The sequence below is a fragment of the Pseudorca crassidens genome, chromosome 17 (assembly GCF_039906515.1).
Source record: "Pseudorca crassidens isolate mPseCra1 chromosome 17, mPseCra1.hap1, whole genome shotgun sequence".
Classification (NCBI taxonomy): domain Eukaryota; kingdom Metazoa; phylum Chordata; class Mammalia; order Artiodactyla; family Delphinidae; genus Pseudorca; species Pseudorca crassidens.
Genome location: NC_090312.1, coordinates 41,957,585 through 41,978,811, shown reverse-complemented (window position 1 = coordinate 41,978,811; position 21,227 = coordinate 41,957,585). Strand labels below are relative to the sequence as shown.

The 21,227-nt window shown below is 37.0% G+C and overlaps 1 protein-coding gene across 6 annotated transcripts in view; it reads left to right on the top strand.

Moving 5' to 3' along the window:
- Positions 1-21,227, top strand: part of NDUFAF6 (NADH:ubiquinone oxidoreductase complex assembly factor 6) — a 43,286-nt gene that overhangs the window by 8,520 nt on the left and 13,539 nt on the right. For 3 of the 6 annotated variants that reach the window (XM_067711733.1, XM_067711736.1, XM_067711737.1), the window contains 4 exons: positions 8,667-8,789; positions 13,586-13,642; positions 17,401-17,503; positions 20,888-21,021. In XM_067711733.1, the coding sequence (XP_067567834.1) occupies positions 8,667-8,789; positions 13,586-13,642; positions 17,401-17,503; positions 20,888-21,021 (417 nt within the window). Of the gene's footprint in view, positions 1-8,666; positions 8,790-9,610; positions 9,674-13,585; positions 13,643-17,400; positions 17,504-20,887; positions 21,022-21,227 lie in introns of those variants that run through there. The other 3 variants (XM_067711738.1, XM_067711734.1, XM_067711735.1) reach the window with 3 other exon arrangements.

Here is a 21,227-nt window from a genome sequence, read left to right as displayed (position 1 = left end):
CATATTAAATAGAAGTGGTGAGAGTGGGTACCCTTGTCTTGTTCCTGATTTTAGAGAAGAAACTTCTCACCATTGAGTATGATGTTAGCTATGGGGTTGTCATAATTGGCCTTTATTATGTTGAGATGTTTCCTCTATACCAACTTTGATGAGCGTTTTATCATGAATGCATGAATGTTGAATTTTGTCAGATGTTTTTTTCTGAGTCTATTGAGATAATCATGTGATTTTTATCCTTTGTTTTATTAATATGGTGTATCATTAATTGATTTGTGGATATTGAACCATCCTTTCATCATTTTAGTAAATCCCACTTGGCCATGGTGTATGATCCTTTTTACATATTGTTGAATTTGGTTTGCTAATATTTTGTTGAAGATTTTTACATCTACATTCATTAAATATATTGGCCTATAATTTTCTTTTTCTGTAGTGTCTTTGTCTAGTTTTGGTATCAGGGTAATGGTGGCCACATAATTGGGAATCTTCCCTCCTCTGCAGTACTTTGGAGTAGTTTGAGAAGGATAGGTATTAGTTCCTCTTTGTGTATTTGGTTTAATTCCCCTGTGAAGCTCTCCAGTCCTGGACTTTGGTTTGCTGGGAGTTTTTTGGTTACTGATTCAGTTTCATTACTAGTGATCTGTCTGTTCAGATTATCTATTTCTTTTGGTCTAGTTTCAGAAGATTGTAGTTTCTAGGAATTTATCCATTTCTTCTAGATTGTCCAATTTATTGGCATATAACTGTTCGTAGTTTTCCCTTCTGATTTTTTTTGTGTCTGTGGTATCAGTTGTAATTTCTTCCCTTTTATTTCTTACTTTGTTTATTTGGGTTCTCTCTGTTTTTCTTAATGAGCTTGACTAAGGGCTTATCAATTTTGTTCATCTTTTCAAAAAACCAGCTCTTGGTTTCATTGAACTTTTTTCTTTTTTTTTCCTGGTCTCTATTTTATTTGTTTCTGATCTAATCTTTATTATTTCTTTCCTTCTGCTGACTTTGGGCTTTGTTTCTTCTTCTTTTTCTAATTCCTTTAGATGGTAGGTTAGGTTGTTTATTTGAGATTTTTCTTGTTTCTTGAGATGGGCCTGTATCACTATAAACTTTCCTCTTAGAACTTCTTTGCTGTGTGTCCTATAGATTTTGGAAAGTTGTGCTTTTATTTTCATTTGTCCTGAGGTATTTTCTGATTTCCTCTTTGATTTCTTCATTGACCCATTGGTTTTTTAGTCTCCATGTGTTAGTGTTTTGCCCATTTTTCTTCCTGTGATAGATCTCTAGTTTCATACTATTGTGGTCAGAAAAGATGCTTGATATAATTTCTATCCTCTTAAATTTTTTCAGACTTGTTTTGTGGCCGAGCATGTGATCTGTCCTAGAGAATGTTCCATGTGCACTTGAAAAGAATTTGTATTCTGTTTTTGTATGGAATGTCTTATAGATATCTATTAATTCTAACTGGTCTAATGTGTCATTTAAGACCATTGTTTACTCATTGATTTTCTTTCTGGATTGTCTGCCCTTTGATGTAAATGGGGCATTAAAGTCTTCTACTATTTCTGTGTTTTTGTCAATTTCTCACTTTATGTCTGTTGATATTTGCTTTATGTATTTAGATGTTCCTATATTACGTGCATATATGATAATGAATGTTATATCCTCTTGCTGTATTGGTTCCTTTATCATTATACAATGCTCTTCTTTTTCTTTCGTTATAGCCTTTGTTTTAAAGTCTATTTTGTCTGATATGCGTATTGCTACTCCTGATTTCTTGTCGTTTCTGTTTGCATGAAATATCTTTTTCCATTCCCTCACTTTCACTCTGTGTGTGTCTTTATCCCTGAAGTGAGTCTGTTGTAGGCAGCATGTTGAAGGGTCTTGTTTTTTTAATCCAATCAGCCACCCTGTGTCTTTTGACATTTAAAGTAATTGTAGTCCACTGACATTTAAAGTAATAGGTAATAGGTATGTACTTATTGCCATTTTATTACTTGTTTTCCAATAGTTTTTGTAGTTCTTCTCTGTTAATTTCGTCTTCATTTTGTTTCTTCCATTGTGGTTATATGATTTTCTTTTGTATATGCTTGGGTTTGTTTCTTACTGGTTTTCGTGTATCTATTGTAGGGTTTTTTTTTTGTTGTTTTTTTTTTGTGTGTGGTACGTGGGCCTCTCACTGTTGTGGCCTCTCCCGTTGTGGAGCACAGGCTCCGGACGCGCGGGCTCAGTGGCCATGGCTCACGGGCCCAGCTGCTCTGCGGCACGTGGGATCTTCCTGGACCGGGGCATGAACCCGTGCCCCCTGCATCGGCAGGCAGACTCTCAACCACTGAGCCACCAGGGAAGCCCTATTATAGGTTTTTGATTTGTGGTTACCATGGGGTTCATATATGTTGACCAATAATTATATCTACGTGACTTAAACTGATAAGTCTTGTAAGTTAAAACGCATTCTAAAAGATCTACGTTTTTTACTCCCCTGCCTCATATTTTGTGTTTTTTATGTCATATTTTACAACTTCATGTCTGTCTCTTTACTGTTTATTATAGTTATGGTTGCTTTTACAGTTTCTTTTTGTTTTATAATCTGCATACTGGCTTTAATATTTAAGTGGTTGATCCACAGCCTTTACTATATGATTTGTCTTTATTAGTGGGATTTTTTTTCGCCTATAAATTCTTACTTCTTGTAGCCTTTTCTTTTCCACTTAAAGAAGACCATTTAATACTTCTTGTAAGGTTGGTTTAGTACTGATAATCTTTTAGTTTTTTCCTTATCCAAGAAGTTCTTTATCTCTCAGTTCTGAAAGATAACCTTCCTGGGTAGAGTATCCTAGGTTGTAGGTTTTTTCCTTTCAGCTGTTTAAGTATATCATGCCACTCACTCCCTTATGGCCTGCAAAGCATCTGCAGAAAAATCAGCTGATAGCCTTAGGGGGATTCCCTTGTATGTTTTTCTGCTTTTCTCTCTCTCTCTTTTTTTTTTTTCTCTTGCTGCCTCTAAGATTCTCTTTAACTTTTGCCATTTTAATTATGATGTGTCCTGGTGTGGGTCTCTTTGTGTTCATCTTGCTTGGGACTCTGTGCTTCCTGTACCTGGAAATCTGTTTCCTTCTTCAGCTTCAAGAGTTTTCAGCCATAATTTCATCAAATACATTTTCTACCCCTTTCTCACTCTCTTCTTCTGGAATCCTTATAATGTGAATGTTAGTACACTTGATGTTGGCTCAGAGGTCCCTTAAACTATCGTCATTTTTTAAAATTTGTTTTTCTTTTTGCTGTTCTGATTGGGTGATTTCCATTATTCTTTCTTCCAGATCACTTATGTGTTCTTCTCTATCACCTAGTCTGCTGTTCATTCCTTCTAGTGCATTTTTCATTTCATTTATTGTATTTTTCATCTCTGACTGGTTCTTTTTAATATTTTCTAGTTCCTTGTTAAAATTCTCAGTGTGTTCATTCATTCTTTTCCCAAATTTAGTTAGCATTCTTTTTACTATTGCTTTGAATACTTTATGTGGTAAATTATTTATGTCTGTTTCATTAGGGTTTTTTTCAGGGTTTTTTTCCTTGTTCTTCCATTTGAAACATATTCCTTTGTTTTCTCATATTGTTTAACTTTCTCTGTCTCTATGAGTTAGGTGATAAGATTGGTTACCTGTCCCAATCTTGAAGGGGTGTCCTTGGGTGGGACTGCCCCTATGCAGTCTGCTTGCCCAGTTACTTTGGTGGTAGGGCTGGATCTGAAGTGAGCATAGGTCATGTCTTCTCCTGGGGTGTGCTGGCAGCTACCACTTTGGTGGGAGGTAGGGCTGTAGATGAAGGGGCTATAGCCAGAGCCAGGTGTGAGCTGAGGCTTTTCCTTTGCTCTTCCAGTGGCAGTCACCATCCTGTCTGGGTGGGGTCTGGCGCCCAAGGTGCTGGAGCACAAGCCCTGAGGGTTGGTCTGAGCCAGCTCCCATCCTTCTAAGTGTGTGCACTCCTCTAGCAATGGCACCTCAGCCCTTGTCGAGGCACCTGGTGTGGGCTGGGGTGCATGCTGGAATGGTCTGGGAAGCCAGTCAGAGCCCCAGGCAGTTTTCAGCCTGCAGCCTGATGTGCGTGCTATTAATGGCTGCCTTCACTCTATTCAGAGGCAGAGTCAGGTCCAAGCTGGCTTCCTTTTCTTTAAGTGTGTGCACTCCCCTTAGCAATGACAGGCTTCGCCCTAGTGGAGAGCAGTGCTGGAGCAGGAGAGGCTGGAGCAGGCAGCTGGTCAGAGCCGCAGGCAGTTTTCAGTCTGCAGCCTCCATGCTATTCCCGGGAATAAGTAAGTGTGTGCATACTCTTCACAAGCAGAGTCTTGGTTTCTTACAGCCCTCCAGTAAGTCCCACTGGTTTTCAAACCAGCTAAGGGTAATTGTGTTACCGGTGTCAGATCCTTGGGCTGGGGTGCCTGGTGTGTGGCTCAAACCCCTTGCTTCCCAGGGTGGTTCCCTGAGCCTGTGTGTGATATCCCCCTCCTTTTCTGTGTCCCCTGCTAAGGGCCTGGGTCCCAACCTAACTGGTTCTCCTCCCTTCCTCCCCAACTCCATGTGCATCTTTCTTCACAGCCTTGGTTGTAGAAGAGCCTTTTTGCCAGTTTCCACGTTGTTTTCAGTGATGTAGATGTATTTTTGATGTGTTCATGGGGGCAGGTGGGCTCAGTGTCCTCCTACTCTGCCTTCTTGATCTCCCTCCTAAAGGGATTAACTCTTTTTTAAAAATGTATTTATTTTTTCTTTTCCGTTATGGTTTATTACAAGATACTGAATATAGTTCCCTGTGCTATACAGTAGGACCTTGTTGTTTATCCATTCTGTATATAATAATTTGCATCTGCTAGTCCCAAACTCCCAATCCATCCCTCCCTCTTGGCAACCACAAGTCTGTTCTCTATGTCTGTGAGTTTGTTTCTGTTTCATAGATAAGTTCATTTGTGTCATACTTTAGATTCCACAAGTAAATGATATCACTTTGGTAAGTAGTAGTTGTCTTTTTTCTGACTTACTCTATTTAGTATGATAATCTCTAGGTCCATCCTTATAGCTGCAAATGGCATTGTTTCATTCTTTTTTATGGCTGAATAATATTCCATTGTGTGTGTGTGTGTGTGTGTGTGTGTATACACATATATATACACATATATACATGCCACATCTTCTTTAAAGGATTACTGTTGATGCTGTATTGAGAATAGACCATATGCCATGGGATCTGAACACTAAGCATTGCTAAGAGACCCACCCAGCACCAAGACCATAAAAAAAAAAAACAAAAAAAACCCCAACTTTTTATTTGGAAATAATTTCACATACACCAAAGTAAGAATAGTACAAATACCCATATACCCTTTTGTTAATATTTTGCCCTATTTGCTTTATCATATTGTGCCCCTCTCCCCTTCTCCCTCTCTCTCTCCCTCTCTCTCTGTGTATACGCGTGCACACACACACACACACACACACACACACACACACAAATATGCACACACATACATGCACTGGTTTTCTTATGAATCATTTTACAGTAACTTGACTACACCATGGCCCTTATCCCTGTAAACTTGAACTGTATTTCATTACCATAAGAATATTCTCTTACATAACAGTTATCAGTTTGAGTAAATTTGAGATTGATACAGTACATTTATTTAATCTACCTTCTGGTTTCCACTTTTGTCAGATGATTTCAATGATGTCCTTTATGGCATTTTTTAACCTTTCTGTACAGGATCCAATCTAGGATAATGTATTGCATTTAGTTTTCATGTCTCTTTGGCCTCCTTTAATCTGGAACATTTCCACAGCCTTTCTTTGTCTTCTCTTATTACATTGACATTTTAAAAACAGTACTGTTCCTTTTCAAAAATTGAGTATTTCTCATTTGGAGTTTATTTTTTGTCATGATTATATTTATATATATCTAGTCTAATGCTTAACTACCTAAACGGTGTATGTCCTTCTCAGGGAATCACAAGGAGGCATTACATGTCTGTATGCCTCTTATTAGCGATACCAATTTTGGTCACTAGTCAAGATGTTAACATTTTTTTCCTTGTTAAATATAAGGAAACATTTTAAGACCATGGTCCTCATCAAAATTTACCTCACATATGGCAAATAGGTATATGAAAATGTGCTCAGCATCACTAATATCAGAGAAGTGCAAATCAGAACCACAATGACATATCCCCTCACACCTATTAGGATAGCTGTTATCAAAGAGACAAGAAATAACAAGTGTTGTAGAGTGTGTGGAGAAAAGGGAGCCCTTGTGCACTGTTGGTGGGAGTGTAAATAGGTGCAGCCACTGTGGAAAACAGCATGGAGGTGCCTCAAAAAACTAAAACTAGAACCACCGTATAATCCAGTAATTTCATTTCTGGGTATTTATCCAAAGGAAATGAAAATATTAACTTGAAAAGATACATGCACCCCCTTGTTCATTGCAACATTATTTACGATAGCCAAGACATGGAAGCCACCTAAGTGTCCATTGGTGGATGACTGGATAAAGATGTGGTATATCTACACAATGGAATATTACTTAGACATAAAAAAGAAGGAAATCTTGCCATATGTGACAACACAGATGGACCTTGAGGGCTTTATGCTAAGTGAAATAAGTTAGAGATAAGTCATAAGTCATCTCACGTAAGTCATCTCACGTATATGTGGAATCTAAAACAAAAACAAAAGCAAAACAAAAAAAAACCCAAACTGATAGATACAGAGAACAGATTGCTGGTTGTCAGAGGCAGTGGGTGGGAGATGGGTGGAATGGGTGAGGGTGGTCAAAAGGTAGAAACTTCCTGTTATAAGTAAATAAGTCATGGGAATGTAATGTACAGCTAATACTGTATTATGTGTTTGAAAGTTGCTAATAGAGTAGATCTTGAAAGTTCTCAACATACACAAATTCCTAATTATGTGTGGTGATAGATAGTAACTAGACCTATGGTGATCATTTCACAATATATACATACATATACAAATCATGTTGTACACTTGAAACTAAGATACTGTTATATGTCAATTATAGCTCAATTAAAAAGTAAAAAATTTACCTCCTAGATTTAGCATGCATTGGTGATTCTTGCTTGACCCAGCGCCATTCTTAATCAGTAGTAAGTGAGGGAGAGAGTCTAATAATCTTCTTTTTTTTTTTTAATTTTTTTTTTTAATAATCTTCTTTTAAAAAGTTACTTAGTGAATAAATAAATGAGTTTATTTAAATGTACCACAGTAAAGTTCACTTTTTGTGATGTACAGTCCTATAGGTTTTGAGAACTGCTTCGAGTCACGTATTTACCACTAGAGTCGTGATACAGAGTAATTCCATCAACCCTTATGTGACCCTTTGTAGTCAACCCCTCCCCTCTCCCACAATCTTTTACATATCCTTCTGGTTCCATTATAAGAGCTGTGAGTATGCAGAGCATGGGATAAACTTCTACCTTTTTGAGCCATAATTTCTGTGTTTGTAAAGTGGGTGTATTCGTAAGGACCCTGTGAGTTTGTTGTGAGGATTGTGATCAGATAACCTCTGGTACAGTACCTGGTACTTGTTGACTTTTTTTTTTTTTTTTTTTTTTTTTGCGGCACGCGGGCCTCTCACTGTTGTAGCCTCTCCCGTTGCGGAGCACAGGCTCCAGACGCGCAGGCTCAGCGGCCATGGCGCACGGGCCCAGCCGCTCCGCGGCACGTGGGATCTTCCCAGACCGGGGCACGAACCTGTGTCCCCTGCATCGGCAGGCGGACTCTCAACCACTGCGCCACCAGGGAAGCCCTACTTGTTGACATTTGATAAATAAATATTAGTTCCTTCTCTGCTTCCTCTAAAAAGCCTCTGGTTCTATTTCCTAGGTTTATCTTCAGACTCAAAAATATTTTTACTGTCACTAACCCAGTGAGAATTGTTTTTCTTCTCTTCCACTTATTATTGAAAAACTTTGTTTTGGAAAACTTCAGTCATATACAACATGAAGTATATTCATATGTAGAGAGAGAAGCATAATGAACCCCCATATACCTCATTACCCACCTCCAACTGTTATTAACTCATGGCCAATCTTGTTTTCTCATCTTTACTCCCCACCCCCCTCATCCCCACCTCCAGGTTATTTTGAAGTAAGTCTCATATTTTTCCATCTGCAGATATTTCAGTTTGCATCTCTAAAAGAACTCACTTAAAAAAATAACCACAATACCATTATTATATATTAAAAATTTAACAATAATTTCTTAATATCATTAAACGTCTGGTGTTCAGATTTTCCTAGTTGTCTCTGTCTCTTTAAATTAGGATTCAAATAGGTCTACATGGGACTGGTTGATCTCTTTCTTAAATTTCTTTTAAACGAAATGATCCCCCTCCCTCTCTTTGTTTTTTCTTGCAAGTTTTTTCTAGAAGAATTGCTCCTATTTTTGAATGCAGACCTCGAAAATATTTTTCAATAAGCACCAAATAATTTGTAGCTTTTACTTAGGAAACTCATAATGATGATAATTTAAATGATACATAACTTCAAGGAAAAAATTAAATGTAGAGAAACTTAATTTTTGGCTGAATTATATGATTATGCAGTTACAAATGCTGGTTTTTGAGACTGTGAACAGTGCATTTATTAAAGTTTTAAACACTATTTACAGGTTAAGGACTCTGTCTCTGAGAAAACAATTGGACTGATGAGAATGCAGTTTTGGAAAAAAACTGTGGATGATATATACTGTGACAGTCCACCACATCAGCCTGTGGCCATTGAACTATGGAAGGTAAAAAAAAAACAACCCCCCAAAAAGACCCCTACTTTTCATTTGTAAGAATGTTATTTGAGCATACTTTTTGTTACATACAATTTGGATAGTGTCAATGAGGAATCTATCCTGAAAATAATTTTAGGCTCATGTAATGTTCAGATATATGTTAGATTTGACAGAATTTAAAATCATCCACGAATAATTTGCACACATCTTCAGTGTATTTCTTTATAAAAGGAGGAAGGAGAAATCTGATCTCTATATGTTATAAGTTATTTTCCACATATTTGATTGCAGAATTTAAGCCCTACAAATTTTGAAGCAGTGGCAGGTACATTTTCTGTCTGCCCTGCAGCTCCTTATTCCAGTGCTTTAATCCGTACTCTGGGCAGTAGAAAATCACGCATTGATCTTTTGTGACAGGAGACGTGCTCTCATCATTGTCCAGACACAAATCTAAAACTGCCTTGTCTAGTTTGATAGAATTGCATATTTGTTGATGAATTTTAGGTGTCCGAGAATGGAAACCTATGGGCTAGGGTATTATTTGTAAACTAGATGTATTTAGTAATTAGTTTTACATTAAAGCTGTATGGATTCTTCATTCACAAACAGCCATGCACAGTTTAGAAATACGCTGAACTGTGAACAGAGAAAGGGAATTAGGTACCTTTCATCACTGATCTGTGTCCCTATTGTAATATGATGAATGCCAAAAGATAGTTTCCATCACAGGAGCCACTGACAGACCTGACAGTGGTACGCCTCTTCTCAGGTCTGCGCCCCAGCAGAGGCAGGCCCCATTTGTGGGCCCCAGATTGACTTCACAGAGCCTCAGTAAGGATGGAAAGCCAGGCCCCTCCACTGGGGACTGAGAAGAAAGAGTGGATGGGAAGCTTGTGAGTATTAGATTAGTTGTTTACCTTTATTCATCCCACTTCAAGAATCTCATCCTAGGTGACTCAGTTTAGAGAAAAGTTTCTCTAAAAATCCAGAAACTCTTATTTATTTTATATACAAACCTGACTGCATTAGAGGTTTATGTATGCTAAGACGTGCACTGAAGATTCTGACCTTTGTCAGGAAATAATGTGAAAGGTCAGAGATTTCTTTAACACAAATTTATCTTGCCTTCGCTTCTCTTAAAAAAATTCTGGAAAACATATCTAAATTACACAATGCTTACATATATGCCAATTTGTCCAGTTTTAATAGCTGCTTAAATTTTGTTGATTAATGTTGACCAGCTTTCTTTTTTTTTTAATTTATTAATTAATTTATTTTTGGCTGCATTGGGTCTCTGTTCCTGTGCACGGCTTCCTCTAGTTGTGGTGAGTGGGGGCTACTTTTCGTTGCGGTGCGTGGGCTTTTCATTGCAGTGGCTTCTCTTGTTTTGGAGCACAGGCTGTAGGTGCATGGGCTCAATAGTTGTGGCTTGCGGGCTCTAGAGCGCAGGCTCAGTAGTTGTGGCACATGGGCTTAGTTGCTCTGCAGTATGTGGGATTTTCCCGGACCAGGGATTGAACCCATATCCCTCGCATTGGTAGGCAGATTCTTAACCACTGTGCCACTGGCTGGAAGTCCCTGGCCAGCTTTCTGATATGACAGGTATTGAAGGTTGATACGAGTATTTGAAAGAAGCAGGTAGTGTTCAGACCAGTTGTCCTGATTGCATATTCCCTACCCCTCCCCGTTCTGTTGGAACATACCCTATTGCGCCACTGTCCAGTCAAACTTTCAGTTGATTCTTTGAAGAGTTTCAGCTTCTTTAGAAGATTAAATAGGGAAACAGTGACATGTTGTCCAAAGAGTACATTCTTGCCACACTGTTTCATTGGTGCCTTTAGGGTACAAAATAGTTGAATATCTATAATTTCTAATATTTATAGCCAAGGTTTTGGTTCTATTTGGCTTCTATTTCCAAAGTTTTGATAGTTTTGTTCAGCAGGTTTTCAGCTTCTTATAAATATTTATTTTTTATCTTGATCTCCGATTTCCTTCAGAATCAGACAAGAGAGCTATATTTTGTGGTCAAGGAACTGCAGCTGTTATAGCGTCAGTCTTGAGTAAATAGGAGTCTGACTTTTCAGTGGTTAAGTATTTATTGAGTACTTTTCTATGCCAGGAATGGTGCTTGATGATGTGGTTACAAAGATCAAACAAGTCCTGCCCTACTCAGACATGTGCAAAATAAAACAAGAGCAGAACTCTAATGACTGAGGTATCCCAGGCTGATTCCTGGGACTGGGGAGAGAGGCCTGTAGAGAGTCGTGCTATGTAATTGTAATAATGCTGAGAGCACTTCGAAACCAACTCCATGTAGCCCTTTTAGCTTCTGTTAAGTTCCTGTAGGGCAAAGTGGGCTCCATTCTCCACAGATCCACCCTTTGTCACATAAATGTGTATTGATGATCATGTCAGCCTTTACATTTTAGTATCAGTGACATCGTAGAGTCTCAGTTGAAGTATAGGATATATTCCTAAGACTCTGTTTCACTACTATATTTATTTATTGTGAAAATATATTATACTTAGTGTTGACTTGGTAAGAAAACAATGTTTTAAAAACTTATTTGGAAAAAACTTCAAAATTTCAGAAAGGTTACAAAATTAAAAATAGTATAAGAACATTTCTATATCCTTTGCCTAGAATTACCTGTTGTTAACATTCTATCCCATTTGTTAATCATTTTGCGTGCTCACTCAAGTGTGTGTGTGCTAGCTTGCTCTCTCTGTATATATTTTCACACTCATAAGTTTTTAAATCATTTGAGTATAAGTTACATACATCATGTCCCTTTGTCCCTAAATACTTTAGTATTTCCTAATAGAGACATTCTCTTATATAACCAGAATAGTTATTGACTTTAGTAAATTTAACTTTGATATAACACTTTTCATCTAATTTTCCATTCATATTCCAATTTTTTTTTTTTTGGCGGTACGTGGGCCTCTCACTGTTGTGGCCTCTCCCGTTGTGGAACACAGGCTCCGGAAACGCAGGCTCAGCAGCCATAGCTCACGGGCCCAGCCGCTCCGCGGCATGTGGGATCTTCCCGGACCGGGGCACGAACCCGTGTCCCCTGCATCAGCAGGCGGTCTCTCAACCACTGCGCCACCAGGGAAGCCCTCATATTCCAATTTTGTCACTTGACCCAGTAATATCCACTAATGTATTTTTCCCCTCCAGTGTAGGATCGAGTCAGGTACTTTTTTTTGTTATGTCATTTTAGCTTTAATCTGGAACATTTCCATAGCTTTTCTTTGTTTTCTATGACATTGATATTTTTGAAGAATGTAACCCTTTCTTTTTTTCTTTCTTTCTTTTTTTTTTTTGGTAGTAGAACATTCCTCATTTTGGATTTGTCTGATGTGTTCTCATGATTAAATGATTCAGGTTATGCATTCTTGGCCAGAATACTGCATAGGTGATGTATTCTCAGGGTACCACATCCGGAGACACATTTTGTCCATCTTTCCTTTATTGGCATTGTTCATTTTCGTTAACAGTCAAGATGTTGCCTGGTTTTCCCAATGTGTAATCTACTGTATAATTATAGTTCCCTTTGTAACTAACCAACTTTCAGACAATGCAAATACACTGTTCCTCATCAACTTCTTGTGAAATTTCCTGCATTCATTGATGGTTCTTGTCTTATCCAGTCTTTACTATTATGATTGCAGAATGATAATTTCGCAACTCTGATGCTCTGTTCACATTTACCACTTGGCACTCTACTATAGGCAAATGCTCTCGTTCTCCTATATTATTTATTTGTTTATTAATTATTGGTATAAACTCTACTGTTTTTTTCAGTAGTTTATAACTTATTACTATACTTAATTATTTTGGTGTTCAAATAGTCCCAGATTTGGACAGTGGGAGTCCCTTCAAACTGGCTTCTGTGTCCTGACATGCCTCCCATTGTTCTTTTGAGCACTTTCTATTTTCTGGCGCAATAAAATAGAATCATCTTGAATCTCCCTTGCTCCAGCTCTGGAATCACCCATTTTCTAGACTCTTGTTTCCTTTGCGGGGAGTGGTATTAGAGGCCAAGATCTGAGCACTAGGTGTTCTCTTTCCTACTAGAGTGTCTTTACTTGTAAGATAACACTGTACCCTGCAGATTGTTTTCTTTGGAGCTTTATTACTGTTTTCTTTTTGGAAAGTGTTTATTTTCATTAAATAGAGTCTTCATTTTTATGGAAAAAAGTCTGTGTGTAATAAGTAAGCATAGAAGTTGGGGCATATCACATAGCAGAGAAGCTCCGCTCTGCTTAATTCTTGTTTCGTTTTTGTTTTGAAAGTGGAATCACTAAATTACCAATAATATAAGAAAAAAAAGACAAATTAGTGGAAAAGTTTTGGATATATATTATCCTTACTTGGAAATGTTTTGAAATGTTTTCTAGGGACATTCTCTTTTTTTCCCTAGTTCTTTAACATAGCTATCTATCTGGTGATGCGTTATTACGAATGCTCCCTTACCTAGTTTTTTTTTTTTTTTTTTTTTTTTTTTTTTGCGGTACGCGGGCCTCTCACTGTTGTGGCCTCTCCCGTTGCGGAGCACAGGCTCCGGACGCGCAGGCCCAGCGGCCATGGCTCACGGGCCTAGCCGCTCCGCGGCATGTGGGATCTTCCCGGACCGGGGCGCGAACCCGTGTCCCCTGCATCGGCAGGCGGACTCTCAACCACTGCGCCACCAGGGAAGCCCCCTTACCTAGTTTTGTATTTGGTTTGTTTATGTTATTCAGGTGTACAGAAGTCGTTTCCACTACTTTCTAAAACTTACAACTCTTGTTTTTTTTAGGCTGTCAAAAGACATAATCTGACTAAAAGATGGCTTATGAAAATCATTGATGAAAGAGTAAGTTGAAATTGCTCAAGTCTTAAGTTTTTTCTTCCTTTTTAATCCTTAAGCTAATCTTCAGGGAGGAAATGTTTTAGTATGTATATTAATATTTGGAGAAAGGAAACTTTTAGAGAACTGTACCATTTTATCCATTCTCCATTACTGCATGCCACCCACCTCAGCCGCCCACCCCTGTACCTAGAGACAGACAAGCAAAGACAGGCACCCAGGCAGAGGCATGCGTGTGCACACCACACTCTACTAGTTTGTTTTTTTAAAAAAGAAAGTTTTTAAAACAGAAATTTTCAGGCTTATATAAAAGTAGAGAGAACAGTGTAATATACTTCCATGTGTATGTCACCCAGCTTTAATAGTTATAAATACATGTCCAATGTTATTTCATTTATATTCTACCAACTTCCCTCCCTAAACCCTATTAGATTATTTTAAAGTAAACCCCAGACATGTTATTATTTGATCTGTACATATACATGTATCTTGAAAAGATAAAAACTTGTATAAAACAGATAATCAACAAGAACCTGCTGTATAGCACAGGAAACTCTACTCAATATTCTGTAATAACCTAAAATGGGAAAAGTGTTTGAAAATAGATGTATGTATATGTATAACTGAATCACTTTGCTGTATGCCTGAAACTAAACACAACATTGTAAATCAACTATACTCCAGTATAAAATAGAAATTTAAAAAAAGAGAGAGAAAAAAACTTGTATAAAACATAACTATAATATGATTACCAGACCTTTAAAAAGTATGGATAATTCCTTAATGTCATCAAAACTTGAGTAGTTGTACACATATCATTATGCATACCCAGTGCTTGGATCTCTGTCCAAATAGAGGGAATAAGGAAAGTTCAACAGTTCTAGCAAATGGAATCTTATACTGAGTTCTTAGAACTAAGTTCTAGTTCTAACCAAGCATGCAGATTGCTTGATGACCTGGGCTGATTTGTGTAATCTTTCTGCCACATTGTTGGCTAAGTGTCCTTGTTGGCCTGATATTTATCACATATTGTTGTCCTGAAAATGTAAGTTTACTTCGTTTATTTGGATACAATCTATTAGTAACCATAGGCTATAGTAGTAATAATATAAGCAAAAATGAGATAATGACTTTAACATTTAAAAAATTGCTCAGTTGGCCTATAGAATTAATTAGTACTAAGAAAATGTATTTTTCAGGTGTCTTCAGTTTTCATGAGGTAAAGAAAATTTGAGAACTCAAGACAGAGATAATGGAAAATCTCTCTTTTTTTCTTAATGAAAAAATAGCAGTTTTTCCATTGTTTAATGGAAAATAACATTTGGCTTTTGTATGGAGGGATATTTAAAAGTAAAGGACTGGGGTCAATCTCCCTGCATTGATCTGAAGATTCAGTATAATCCTTATAAAAATTGCAGCTGCCTTTTTTGGAGAAATTGACAAGCTGATCCTAAAATTCATATGAAAATGCAAGGGACCCAGAATCATCAAAAGAATCTTGAAAAAGAAGAACAAAGTTGGAGGACTCACATTTCCCAATTTTGAGACTTAAGTATAAAGTTACAGTAATCAACTGTGTAGTATTGACCTGCCATAGACATATAGATCAATATATACTGATCATATAGATCATCTGTATTGGCATGGAATAGAATTGAGAGTCCAGAAGTAAACCTATATGTTGATAGTCAGCTGATTTTTGACAAGGGTATGAAGATAATTCAGTGGGGGAAAGAATAACCTTTTCAACAAGCAATGCTGGGACAACTGGATATCCACATGCGAAAGAATGAATTTGAACTCCTATCTCATACCATGTACAAAAACTAACTCAAAATGGATCAAAGCCCTAAATGTAAGAGTTAAAGCTGTAAAAGTCTTAGGAGAAAACCTAGGCATAAATCTTTTTAACTTTCTGTTGGGCAGTGACTTCTTAGATATGAGACCAAAAGCACAAGCAATAAAAACAAAGATAATTGGACTTCATCAAAAGTAAAAACTTCAAGAAAGCAAAAAGACAATCCACAGAATGGGAGAAAATATTTACCAGTTATATATATGATAAGGGACTAGTGTCTAGAATATATAAAGAACTCTTATAATTCAACAATAAAAAGACAAATCACCCAACTTAAACATGGGCAAAGGATTTGAGTAAACATTTCTCTAAGGAAGATATACAGATAAGTAATAAGCACCTTAAAAGATGCTCAGCATCTTTTCATGAGGGAAATGAAAATCCAAACCACAATGAGATACCACTTCATACCAATTAGGATGGCTATAATAAAAAGAATGAACAATAACGAGTGTTGGTGAGGATGTGGAGAAATTGGAACCCTTCGTACGATGCTGATGGAAATGTAAAGTGGTGCAGCTGCTTTGGAAAAACTGTTTGGCAGTTCTTCAGAAAGTTAAACATAGAGTTATCATAGACCTAGCAATTTCACTCCTAGGTTGGTATGAGAAATGAAAACGTATCCACACAAAACTTGTACACAAATGTTCACTCGTAATAGTCCAAAAGTGGGAACAACTCATAGTTGAATGAATAAACAAAATGTGTGTATCCATACAGTGGAATATTATTCAGATTTTCTTCAATTAAAAGGAATGAGATACTAAAAGATGTGCCAACATGGATGAACCTTGAAAACATGCTAATTGAAAGAAGCCAGATACAAAAAGCCACATATTGTATCATTGCACTTTTATAAAATGTTCACAGCAGACAAATCCATGGAGACAAAGTAGGTTAGAGGTTTGTCAGGAGATAAGGAAAGGGAGAACTGGGAAGTGACTGCTTAATAGATACAGGATTCTTTCTGAGGTGATGAAGAGAAAACATTCTGGAATTAGTGGTGATAGTTGCACAACTTTGTGAATACACTACAACCACTGAATTGTATACTTCAAAAGGGTAAATTTTATGGTATATGAATTATGTTCCAGTTTGTTTTTAAATGTAATGGAGCTGGAACATATTTTTTCCCCTGGGATTCATTGTTGGTGCCAGTTTCTCCTGATTGTAAAAAAGGAGGAAGGGGTGGAGGAATAATATTACCTTGGCCATCAAGTCTTTGTAAATGTATTACTATAAAAGTTGCTAGATGTTCTAAGATTTACATTTTTCTGTTTCTTGAATATAGTGTGTTCTGGTAATCAACCGTTGGTTTACTGAGCATAGTTTCTTTTATGGGGAATGGGGTGCAGGGCCTGCTTGTGATCTCCTTTCTTTTTCTAGGCACCTTTTCCCTATTAAGAGCACGGGCTTAATGGTCAAAATATGTGGGTTTGAATCTTTTCCCCACCACTAATTCGCTGTGCGACCTTGGGCGTATTCCTTAACTTGTTGGTAACTCAGTTTCTTCATCTGCGAAATGAAAAAAGTATTAATTCCTTTTGAGGGAGTTGTTAGGATTAAGGAGATAATGTCTGAAGTACTTAAGTAAGAGCTCAGTTGTCAATTTCTCATGCTACCTCAGGCTTTTAGAAGGAAGTAAAAATTAAGCCAACCCCATGTCCGTGGTGATTTGTGCATTGAGGTTATTCCTGAGGTATTATTTTGAGGGGCGATTTGTAAGTATTGAACATGCAGGACTTTAATATTTTAATTTTATTTTAATCTTATTTTATTGTGTAATAAACAACTTATACTAAAAGTTTTTATTCTTTATTACTCAATTCTTTAGGGCAAAAAAATTGTGCCTTTTAAAAATAAAATATTGACAATTCGTCAAGCAAATAAAGCATTTTGTTTGTAGGAAAAAAATTTGGATGACAAAGCATATCGTAACATCCAGGAACTGGAAAATTATGCTGAAAACACACAGAGCTCTCTTCTTTATCTAACACTAGAAATATTGGGTAAGTTTTTTTTTTTAATACTTCTCTTTTTTAAAGAAAACACCTTTTTTTTTTTTAAATTGAAGTGTAGTTGGTTTACAGTATTGTGTTAATTTCAGGTGTACAGGAAAGTGATTAATTTCAGGTGTACAGGAAAGTGATTCAGCTATACATATATATGTATTTCAGATTCTTTTCCATTATAGTTATTAGAATTGTGTTAATTTCAGGTGTACAAGAAGGTGTTAATTTGTGTTAATTTCAGGTGTACGGGAAAGTGATTCAGTTATACATATATATATATGTATTTCAGATTCTTTTCCATTATAGTTATTAGAAGATAATATAGTTCCCTGTGCTACACAGTAAATCCTTGTTGTTTATCTTTTTTTTTTTTTTAACATCTTTATTGGGGTATAATTGCTTTACAATGGTGTGTTAGTTTCTGCTTTATAACAAAGTGAATCAGTCATACATAAACTTATGTTCCCATATGTCTTCCCTCTTGCGTCTCCCTCCCTCCCACCCTCCCTATCCCACCCCTCCAGGCTGTCACAAAGCACCGAGCCAATATCCCTGTGCCATGCGGCTGCTTCCCACTAGCTATCTACCTTACTACGTTTGTTAGTGTGTATATGTCCATGACTCTCTCTCGGCCTGTCACAGCTCACCCTTCCCACTCCCCATAACCTCAAGTCCGTTCTCTAGGAGGTCTGCGTTTTTATTTCTGCCTTACCCCTAGGTTCTTCATGACATTTTTTTCCCTTAAATTCCATATATATGTGTTAGCATACGGTATTTGTCTTTTTCTTTCTGACTTACTTCACTCTGTATGACAGACTCTAGGTCTATCCACCTCATTACAAATAGCTCAATTTCGTTTCTTTTTATGGCTGAGTAATATTCCATTGTATATATGTGCCACATCTTCTTTATCCATTCATCCGATGATGGGCACTTAGGTTGTTTCCATCTCCGGGCTATTGTAAATAGAGCTGCAATGAACATTTTGGTACATGACTCTTTTTGAATTTTGGTTTTCTCAGGGTATATGCCCAGTAGTGGGATTGCTGGGTCATATGGTAGTTCTATTTGTAGTTTTTTAAGGAACCTCCATACTGTTCTCCATAGTGGCTGAACCAATTCACATTCCCACCAGCAGTGCAAGAGTGTTCCCTTTTCTCCACACCCTCTCCAGCATTTATTGTTTATAGATTTTTTGATGATGGCCATTCTGACTGGTGTGAGATGATATCTCATTGTAGTTTTGATTTGCATTTCTCTAATGATTAATGATGTTGAGCATTCTTTCATGTGTTTGTTGGCAGTCTGTATATCTTCTTTGGAGAAATGTCTATTTAGGTCTTCTGCCCATTTTTGGATTGGGTTGTTTGTTTTTTTGTTATTGAGCTGCATGAGCTGCTTGTAAATTTTGAAGATTAATCCTTTGTCGGTTGCTTCATTTGCAAATATTTTCTCCCATTCTGAGGGTTGTCTTTTGGTCTTGTTTATGGTTTCCTTTGCTGTGCAAAAGCTTTGAAGTTTCATTAGGTCCCATTTGTTTATTTTTGTTTTTATTTCCATTACTCTAGGAGGTGGGTCAGAAAGGATCTTGCTGTGATTTATGTCATAGAGTGTTCTGCCTATGTTTTCCTCTAAGAGTTTGACAGTTTCTGGCCTTATATTTAGGTCTTTAATCCATTTTGAGCTTATTTTTGTGTATGGTGTTAGAGAGTGATCTAGTCTCATACTTTTACGTGTACCTGTTCAGTTTTCCCAGCACCACTTATTGAAGAGGCTGTCCTTTCTCCACTGTACATTCCTGCCACCTTTATCAAAGATAAGGTGTCCATTGTTTATCTATTTTATGTGTAGTGGTGTGTTATCTGTTAATCCTGTACTCCTAATTTATCCCCCTCCCCTTCTTTCCTCTTTGGTAACCATAAGTTTGTTTTCTAAGTCTGTGAGTATGTTTCTGTTTTGTAAATAAGTTCATTTGTATTATTTTTTAGATTCTACATATAAGTGATATTATATAATATTTGTCTTTATCTGATTTACTTCACTCAGTATGGTAATCTCTAGGTCCATCTATGTTGCTGCAGATGGTAATATTTCATTCTTTTTTATGGCTGAGTCATATTCCATTGTGTGTGTGTGTGTGTGTGTGTGTGTATACACACACACACATGCATGCCCCACATCTTCTTTATTGACTCTTCTGTTGATGGACACTTAGGTTGCTTCCATGTCTTGGCTATTGTAAATAGCACTACTATGAACATTGGAGTGCATGTATCTTTTCGAATTAGTTTTCATCTTTTCCAGATATATATGCCCAGGAGTGGGATTGCTGGATCATGTGGTAACTCTATTTTTGGTTTTTTAAGGAACCTGCATACTGTTAAGAAAACACCTTTTAGACTTCACTCTTTCACAATTTGACAGTCTAACCAGTTTAACACTGAAGTTTTTCTTTGCACCAACTAGAAAGGAATAGCTTTTTTTTTTTTTTTTTTTTTTTGAGTAAGAAGGGGAATATAATATATACCTTTCTTTGGAATGGAATGTAGACTAATCACAATACCCAGGCTCTCATAAAAGGACTTTAGCTACCTCATGAGAATGCTGTAATTAATAATCTGGTAATTGCAGATGATTCTATTTTTTTATGCATCTCCTACAATTTGGAAGGCCCATGGCCTGACTCCTTCCTTCTCTGTCAATAATACTTCCCCATGTTTAAAAACAAAAGGTAGAAGAAATAAAACTGTATATCTAAAAGTTTTATGAGATTTGTCTTAAAAAAAACCAATTATGCCACTTAGATGGTATTTTTCCTACTTTGATTTTGTTCTAAGTTGGTGAGGTCTTATTGTAATGAGGAAATTATTTGGGACAAGGACAATATCATCCATTTGAGGAAGGTAATATGTCTTTATGTCACCCTAAAAGAACAACCCAAGTCCCTACCAAATGTCCCAGGCCTGTTCTGCCTGCACATTCAGTGACATGTTTGCCAACACAATGAAAGGAGGGAGCAAAGAGCAGAATGTTTGTTAAGCATATACTTAAAATGAGGTCATATGGAAATTGCACTGAGGAGAAGAAATGAAGACTTGCAGTGTTTTTCCACGATAGCTAATTAAAATTCCAAATGTGCTCTTGGTGTGCTGTACTCTGAGGAAAACTCTTTTATTTAAAAGTTGAAGTTCAGAAACCTGTTTATGGTAAATGGTCAGCTTGTCTTTGTGCCCAGTTTTGCTCTCATACATGCTGTTTTTCAGATATAAAACATGGGAGAAACACCTTTTACATGTTTAGGTCATTTCTCTATGCTGCTTCTGTTGACTTGTTACGCATTTAAAGAGAAAAGAGCAGCCCAGTTGATTTCTAAAATCATAGGTATAAAGGATCTTCATGCAGATCATGCCGCAAGTCACATTGGAAAAGCACAAGGCATTGTAACTTGCTTGAGAGCAACGCCGTATCATGGTAGCAGAAGAAGAGTATTCCTTCCCATGGATATTTGTATGCTGGTAAGGCCGTTGTTTGTACCCTCTAATTATTTACCTCAAGAATATGGGGAGGGACGTCCTGTCTTGGTTCTCTGCTTAGTCTATTCAAGTGACCGTTTTGAAACACATGCTTATTGCTTTTTTGCTCCAGAGTTATCAAGTTAGAATTTTATCAGTCAGGCATTTTAGGTCTGTGGTGGAGCTATGAGTAAGAAGGTTCAGAGAAC